Source organism: Peromyscus leucopus, unplaced genomic scaffold (assembly GCF_004664715.2).
Source record: "Peromyscus leucopus breed LL Stock unplaced genomic scaffold, UCI_PerLeu_2.1 scaffold_760, whole genome shotgun sequence".
Classification (NCBI taxonomy): Eukaryota; Metazoa; Chordata; class Mammalia; order Rodentia; family Cricetidae; genus Peromyscus; species Peromyscus leucopus.
In genome coordinates, this window is record NW_023505685.1 from 5,961 (window position 1) to 14,562 (window position 8,602).

Consider the following 8,602-nt stretch of genomic DNA (forward strand, 5'->3'; position numbering starts at 1 on the left):
CCTGAGACTTTATACTTTTGAATAATTTTGAAAGTGTTAAGACTTTGGGGTCTTTTTAAAAATGAACTGACTTCATTTTTGCATTAAGAAATGAACATGAAGCCAGGCATGGTGGCACATGCTTTTAATCCCAGCACATGGGAGACAAAGATAGGCAGATATCTGTGAGTTTGATACCAGCCTTGTCTACCAAGTAAGTTATAGGACAGCCACAGCTATGTAGAGAGACCGTCTCCAAAAACAACAACAAACAAACAAAAAAATAAAAGAAAGGAAGAAAGAAAGAAAGACAAAGAAATGAACATGATTGCAGCTAGTTGAGCTGCCCCAGGTCCTTTCTTCGCGGAGGCCTGTGTGCAATGGTGCAAACAGCAGCCTCCTTGGTAACACTTAGCCTGCTGCCTATGTGGGCTACACTAGGACACAGTGGCCAGGTCATCATGTCCATCTGCACTAGGTTTCAGAATAAGGAACATGTGATCAAGCTCTGCATAGAGCCAAGTTCCCGGCTCTAGAAGATCCACATCTCAATAATGTGGGGGTTGGGTGAGTGGGGGTGGGTGGGGTGGTGCACACTTTTGATCCCAGCACTTGGGAGGCAGAGCAGGCATATCTCTGTGAGTTCAAGGCCAGCCTGGTCTACAGAGTGAGCTCCAGGACAGACACCAAAACTACACAGAGAAACCCTGTCTTGAAAAACAAACAAAAAGTAAATAATGTGGGGCTTCACCAAGTCTAATGCAGATGAATTTGAAGACATGATAGTTGACAACCAGCTCATTCCAATGGCTAGGGGGTCAAATGTATCCCCAATTGTGATCCCTGGACAAGTGGCAGACCCTGTAGTCCTGATGGCTTTCACTGTGCTCTCCCATACCCCAAACATGTTCACTAATAAATCTCACATCCAATCAAAAAAAAAAAAAAAAAAAAAGTGAACACAAGACTTTAGGGTATGTTACAATTTATTTATTTTTATGAGTGTTGGGGGGTTCAAGACAGGGTTTCCCTGTAATAACAGATCAGGCTGTCCTGGACTCACTCTGTAGACCAGGCTGGCCTCAAACACACAGAGATCCCCCTGCCTCTGCCTCTGAGTGCTAGGATTAAAGACGTGAGCCCCCACCAGCAGCCTGGTCTACAGAGTGAGTTCTAGAACAGCCAGGGCTACATAGAGAAACAGTGCCTCAAAACAAAACAATAACAGCAACAGCAAAAACAAACCAAGAAAGAAAAGTGATGTATTTGACAGAGCTCCAGTGGCACCACCAGCTAATAGACATTTCCTACACAAAGGTGATAAGCTGGAGTGTCAGGAGCGGATTTGTGACAGTTAAACTTGTCATTTTAGCCTCATTTAGAGACACCTAGAAGACAACAGTCTGGGTGTGTCTGTGAGGCTGTTTCTAGAGGTTTAACTGAGATGGGAAGACCTTCCCTAAATGCAGATGATACCATTCCCTGGTCTAGGCATCAATCCTTCATCTCTCTGCACTATGGACACAACATTGTGGTGGTATTGTGTTCACCAAAATATTGTGCACGCTAATAAACTTATCTGGGGTCAGAGATAGAACAGCCACAATATTAAACATAGAGGATAGGCAGTGGTAGCACCGCTTTAATCCTAGCATTCCAGAGGCAGAAATTCTTATGTTCAAGGATACAGCCAACCATGGTGACTCATCATGCCTTTAATCCCAGAAAGCGAGCCTTTAATCCCAGGGAGTGATGGTAGAAAGCAGTAAGGTATATAAGGTGTGAGGACCAGAAACTAGAAGCATTTGGCTGGTTAAGCTTTCAGGCTTTTGAGCAGCAGTTCAGCTGAGATCCATTTGGATGAGGACTCAGAGGCATCAGTCTGAGGAAACAGGACCAGCTGAGGATCCGGTGAGGTGAGGTAGCTGTGGCTTGTTCTGGTTCTCTGATCTTCCAGCTTCACCCCAATACCTGGCTCCAGGTTTGATTTTATTAATAAGACTCTTTAAGATTCATGCGACACAACATGAGCAGTCGCCCCACGCCACCATGCCTTCCTGCCATGTTTTGCATCCCCCGCCGCCGCGCTCCCCTCACAAACGGTCAGGTAAAAACAACCCCCCCCTTCCTTAAGCGGCTTTTAACAGGTATCTTATCTTAGCAAGAAGAAAGACAAACTCTTAAACACTGGACCATACCAATCCAGTTCTTCACCAGACCAATCCCTTGTTAGGGCTGGTGATGTGGCTTGGTGATACACTGCTTGCCTGGCATGCCCCAGGTTTCCATTCTTAGTTTAAAAAAACTGTAACCCATTAGAGAAGAGCACCCAACTAATTCTCGTCTAGGATAGATACTAAACTACACCATATTTAGCTTCCTGTTGCCGAGACCAAAACACTACTACTAAAAGTAACTTGGGAAGATAAGGGCTTATTTCATCTTCCAACTTTCAATTACCGAGGAAAGCCGGGGCAGGAACCTCAAGGCAGGTACTGAAGCAGACGCCATGGAGGAAACTCTGACAGGCTCTCCACAGCTTGCTCACCTGCTTTCAGTTACAAAACAGGACCGCCTGCCCAGGCAGGGCCAGTACCTCCCATCGTAGGCTGAGCCCTCCTACCTCTTTCCAATCAAGATGTCTCACAGACCTGGCCAATCTGAGGGAGGCATTTTTCTCAATTGAGGGTCCCTCTCAGCAGATGACTCTAGCTAATGTCAAGTTGACAAAATCTAACCAGCACACTGTGTACCAGAAAACTTAGTGTTTTGGGGAGATAAAACAGGTACAACACTCATTAAATAAGTTAGTCCCGGTAAATTAAATGGAGACTTGAACCTGAGAGGTGGTCATAAACTGTCATGGGCAAGTCATCCACTTGACACTTGAATTCAGGACGACAGACACGTTAGGCAAATGCTCTTCCAACGAGCTACACCTGCCAGAGCTCGTACACTTTTGTGACCGTCGAAGCGGGCATGAAACAAACGGAATTATTCAAGTCCGGTTTCCCTAGCTTTCCTAGGCATCTCTCAGGGCCCCCGAACTCCCGACGTTTCCCGGTCTCTGGAAACCAGTTCTTCCCAGTAGTTCTCTGAGGGAACACTGTCCTCTGAAAGTGACTCGGTTGGTCCCCTGGCACCCACGCCTGCCCTCACAGTCTAGGTGGAGCCCACGGACGTAACCGATCCTTCTCCCGGGGTGTTTCCTTGGGACCGCGGCCACCATCCTGCATCTCCCCCTTCGGCACGAACCCTCCTCATCTCCTGCACGCCACATCTCCCCTGCGACAGCAAGTCTGTCTTGCGCTTCCCGAGGCCTGGCAGAATACTTCATCTGAAAACACCGGCCGACAAAACTACCAAGTCCGGCCCTGGGAGACGCTGCAAGCTTGGAGCCAATTAGGAAGCTCAGGCTCACCCTGCGGCCCCGGCCCTCCCCGCGACGCCTGGGCTGGGTCTCCCCACGAGCGCCGTCCTCCCCGCGGCTCTTGCGAACCGGGAAGCGTCTCAGGTTCTTACGGTAACCCACTAACGCCTACTGCAACGCCTCCCTAGGTGCCTTTTCCACTCGGGACAGTCCCACTTCCGGCTTCCGGCAGCGCCCCCGCCCCCGCGCCGAGCCACGCCCCTCTCACTCCCGTTTCCAGGGCGAACCGGAAAAGATCGCGCGGCCCCGCCCCCGCAACCCGGAAGTAGCTGATTCTCACGGAAGCCGGCTTTGGCCCTGCGGCTGCTCCCGTCGCCGCGGAGACATTGTTGGAGCTGGCAGCCTAGGAATGGTGAGACCTCGCGGTTCGTCCCCTGGTGTTCTGAGTCGAACTGGGGTGGGGTGGCGCTTCACAGTGTGCCGCGGGGCACAACGACCCCCCCCCAACAAGATTCGGGCCCCGCCCCGGGATCGCCCGGAAAGATCTGCGCATGCGTGAGTCTGACCGGGCTAGCCGCTGGCCTGCGGCGGTACGCATGCGCAAAGGTGACATGCTGGAATGGGTGGGAGGCGGGGGGGGAGCATTGGCCGGGAGTTGGTCCCGGCTCGCTCCCTGCAGCCGGTGCGGCTCAGAGTCAGAGCGCGAGCGCATGGTGGCTGGCGTGTCGTTGCAGTACTGTGAGCTGCAGAGCTGACTTACATGCCCACTCCTCCCCAGAGTCCCCGAAGCAGACCTGGCCGCTCCCTCACCTCGGGTGGGCTCTCGCGGCGGAGGAGGGGCGGAGGGGCGGGAAGGAGGGCAGAGACACGGCCCCAGTGGCTGGTGGGACTGGGCACCTTCGCCCTCCCCCGGGGGGTTGGGTGCCCGCGCCCCCCCAGCCGTCCGGTTTCCCTCCGGAGCGGGGCGAGCAGCGAGCGTCCTCACGGCAGAGCCAGAACTTTGCGCTGCGAGCCCCTCCCGACCCCCCCCCGTACCCCCCTCCCGCCCCGCGTCCGAGGGGGCGGGGCCTGCAGACAGCCCACCAGGAAGTCTGCACCTGAGTTTGTTTCCCTTGGGTTGGAAGCGGCTCTCCCAAGGCGGTGGGGATGCATTCACACAGTTCCCACACCACTTCTTAATCTTTCGAAGGTACCACCCACTTAAGCAAATCTGCAAGTGGAAGGGGGCGGGGTTGCAGTGAGGCACGGGCTGCGGCCTAGGAGAGGGGCTGCGCTGCTGATGTGAGCGGGCAGCTGAAGGGAAAATGTGAGCCGAGAGTCCCTTGGCCCTTTCTACTTGACGGTCAGGATGTTTCCTTTGGGACCCGCTGGTGAAATGAGAGGGGTCTAGACCTGAACCTAGAATGTCTTCTGTCTGCAGCTTTTATCATACTCTCCAAGGTCTCAGTGACGTCCACATAGCTACTTTTATTTTTGTTTTTATTATTTGAAGCAGGGTCTCACTTTGTAGCCCTGGCTTGCTGGGTAGGCCAGGTTGGCCTCAAACTCGAGAGAGATCCACCTGCCTCTGCCTCCCGGTCCTGGGGTTAAAGGTGGGAGTCATCAGGCCAGGTAATAGCTGCTGCTGAAGCGTAACTGAAGGTGGCGCTTTATGCCCCTTTCCACCACAGACGCCCTCCCTACCTTAGGAGCTAGGGAACAGGAGCAAGTCTAAGGAAGTGGGGAGTAGGTTTGGCCCTTAGAAACCTCAGCCTGAGAGAGCCTTATTTCCCCTTTGCAGACTCTCTTCTCGGCGTCTCAGCTCACTTGGTCAGAATCCTTGGATGAGCCTGTGGGACCGGTCCTCCTAGCCCTGTGGTTTGGAGCCAGCGGCTTTGGGACAGTGAGAGGATGGACAAAGGTAGTATGAGGCCAGGCCAGTGTCCAGATGCTCGGGCACCAAGCATCTGCTGACCCCAGCCCGGGCCTTGCGCAAGTGTCTTTCGGTCCTGGCTGGGCATTGCGGCCCCACCCACCCCCCAACCAGCACCACCCATGCAGCTCTTGGCAGAGCCACAGCTGACTGACTTTGTGCCGAGCTGCTGCACGGTGCAGTCTGATGGCAGAGGGAGCAGTTGGGCCCAGAGCCTGGGGTGTCGGCGTCCCCAGTCTGGCCTGAGCACCACGTGCTCCACGACAGGACGCTTTGCAGTACTGGGGAGCTGCCAGCATGGAAGGCCTGCACCGGGCCTGAGCCAGATACATCTGGATGGCCAAGGAACTCCCACCTTAAAACCTCAAGCCTCCAGGAGGCGGAAGGGACTGGCAAGGAGGAGGGCACTTGGGAAGCCTGAGTTCACACTTTCTTTTTTCTAGATTCCCAGGGGCTGCTAGATTCATCCCTGATGGCATCAGGCACCGCCAGCCGTTCAGAGGATGAAGAGTCCCTGGCGGGGCAGAAGCGAGCCTCCTCCCAGGCCCTGGGCACTATCCCTAAACGGAGAAGCTCTTCCAGGTAGTCTGGGTTCAGAGGGGCTGGGAGGGGAAGGCATGTGGGATTAGGTACCACATGCCTTCACCTTTGTTGGAAATGGCCATCTGAGCCCGACCTTTTCCTCTCCTTTCCCTGCTGGTCCCTCCGCGTGGTACTGAGGACAGGGGAGAGAGGTGACCAGCCTCTGTCAGGGCTGCAGTCTCTAGTCTGTCATCTCGGGACTCGGGTTTGGTTATTCCCTGTCCACTGGCAGGCACTGGTGGGAAGTGGAGGCAGCTGGGCAGCACCTCCATTGGGAAGCTGCTCTCTGGACGTTGGGTGGGGACCGGCGGCTGACAGTGCAGCACCTCCGACAGGTTCATCAAAAGGAAAAAATTTGATGATGAGCTGGTAGAGAGTAGCCTGGCCAAATCCTCTACCCGGGTGAAGGGAGCCAGTGGAGTGGAATCAGGCCGCTGTTCGGGGAGCGAACCCTCCTCTAGTGAGAAGAAGAAGGTAAGGAACTGGGTACGGCATGGGGCCGGGGAGTGCTGGAGTGTGTGTTTCCCCAGACAGATGAGGCTGGGGGGGGACCCAGCCATCCCAGCCCCACTCTGGATCCCTCCCTCCTGTCTTGCCTGCTCCCTTTCCTGCAGCTCCCCCCTCTGCCAGTGCATCCTGTATCACATTCGGTGTGGGAGGCAGGGAGCGTGTATCTATTCTGGGAGCAGACAGCTTGTTCCCAGCTTTGCAGGGTGTAAAAATAACCCCCAGGTGGCAATGCTCTGGCCCCAGACAGTGCACCAGCCAGAGTAGTTCCCTGGTATCCTCCCCACCCACCTCCATTCTCAGCCCGAGGGTACCACAAGCAGAGAGAAGACCCCATCTGGTCAAGAGTTATGGAGAAGTGATCTGCCGGGGGTGGGGATTGGAGAGCTGAGCACTCAGCGTGGCTGCTGCTCTGTCTCTGAAGCGGCTGTCGCGGTGTGTGCGCAGTCGCTCTGAGGCCGGCTTTCTGACCCCAGCTCTGAGTTCACTGTGGTCGTCCTGCACCCAGGTGTCCAAGGCCCCCAGCACTCCTGTGACGCCCAGCCCTGCCCCAGCCCCTGGACTCGCCAAGCGTGTGAAGAAAAGCAAACAGCCGCTTCAGGTGACGAAGGACCTGGGCCGGTGGAAGCCCGCAGATGACCTCCTACTCATCAATGCCGTGCTGCAGGTAGTTCACCCACCGACCCCACCGTGGGCCTGGGGCTCCCTTCTCCCCTACCCTCCGAATCCCAACCCCCATACTAGCTTGGGAGGACCCTGTGGCTTCCGAGGGAAGGACTCTTCCCAGTGCTGAGGCTGGGGCAAACCAGTCTCGGTCTTGCAGACCAATGACCTGACGTCCGTCCACCTGGGTGTGAAGTTCAGCTGCCGCTTCACCCTCCGCGAAGTTCAAGAGCGTTGGTACGCCCTGCTCTACGACCCTGTCATCTCCAAGTGAGTGGGCGGCTCTGGTAGAGGGAGGGGCTGGGGGCCACACGAACTTGGAACTGGGTACAGGTCGGCCAGATTCTACCAGGGCTCAAAGGAGGGGCTTGGGAGGCAGGGCTGGGGGCCTGGTGTCCTCTGGGATAATTGGGGACCTGCCAGGTTTTACAGAGACGCTCCTTCCTTTGGTTCCTTCTAGAGAAACAGCAGAGTCTGAAGGTAGAGAAAGTGGCGTAGGAAACAATTGCCCACAAATGGCCAGGAGTCCCAGGTCCACCATTGTCACCCCTGGACTTTGCCACAGTGGCCTCTCACAGTTCCTTATTTGAAGAGGAACTGAGCCCCTAGTGCGTGGGAGGCAGAGGCAGGTGGATCTCCGAGTTCCAGGACAGCCAAGGCTCCAGAGAAACCCTGCCTTGGAAAACAGACAGACAGACAGACAAAGAGAGAACTGAAACAAGAGCCCCAAGACCCTTCTCGTGTCAGCAGAGTTTCAAATAAGCTCACACACATAAGCAGCAAACTCCTCCTCGGTCACTTAATTCAGGGTCCTCAGCGCTGGGTTTGGTGCTGAACGCCCAGCTCTCCTCCTCCACAGCCCTGACACCTGCCCACGTAAGCCGTAGCCATAGCCCAGAGACACCAGGAAACATGTTGGCCTCGGCATGGGGAAGGGAGCGGTGGGCAGTGCTTAATGAGTGGCAGGCAGCTTAGCCGTGGGCCGAGGAGGGGCTGGAAGAGGCGTGCAGCTGGTCCCAGGAGACGTCTCGGACCCAGGCCTCTCTCCTGTTGGCTTGTTTGGAGCCCAGGTCTTCCTGTGTATATCTGGCTGATTTGGAGCTTATCTGTAGCCCAGACTGGCCTTGAACTTTGAGCAATCCTCCTGCCTCCATCTCCTGCAGGCTGGAATTACAGGCATGTGCCACCACACTTGAGTCTTTAGAGACTATGACTTCCATTTAATGAATTCCCTCTTCATTCACTGGGATATAGATGAACACTCTTATTAAATAAGAAACACAGAGCCAATGCAGAGATGAAAGCCCAAGAGGTCGGAATAATAGCCCTGGTGCTGTGCTAAGCCTCAGGATATTTCTACCAAGGACCTCTAGGCTTAGGAGCTCTAAGTCCCAAAGGCTTCTTGGTTTGGGGAGCAGGAAACCCAGATTATTTGACTCCCTCCTTCCAGCTCTGCCCTTCATTTCTTTCCATGCGCAGGCTGGCTTGCCAGGCCATGAGGCAACTGCACCCAGAAGCCATTGCAGCCATTCAGAGCAAGGCCCTGTTCAGCAAGGCTGAGGAGCAGCTGCTGAGCAAAGTAGGATCGG

General features: G+C 54.9%; 1 protein-coding gene and 1 non-coding gene across 2 annotated transcripts; both read left to right on the top strand.

Moving 5' to 3' along the window:
* Positions 1-307: 307 nt before the first annotated feature.
* LOC114708580 lies at positions 308-436 on the top strand. The gene has a single exon (XR_003736817.1). It is a non-coding gene; the product is annotated as a small nucleolar RNA SNORA70 (small nucleolar RNA).
* A 3,218-nt stretch (positions 437-3,654) lies between these two features.
* Positions 3,655-8,596, top strand: LOC114708529 (microspherule protein 1; the record flags this gene model as incomplete). Its single annotated transcript, XM_037201993.1, has 7 exons — positions 3,655-3,761; positions 5,130-5,249; positions 5,705-5,843; positions 6,179-6,317; positions 6,859-7,017; positions 7,174-7,283; positions 8,493-8,596. Coding segments are annotated over exons 2-7 (661 nt in total), but the record flags the coding sequence as incomplete, so codon positions are not given.
* Positions 8,597-8,602: the final 6 nt, after the last annotated feature.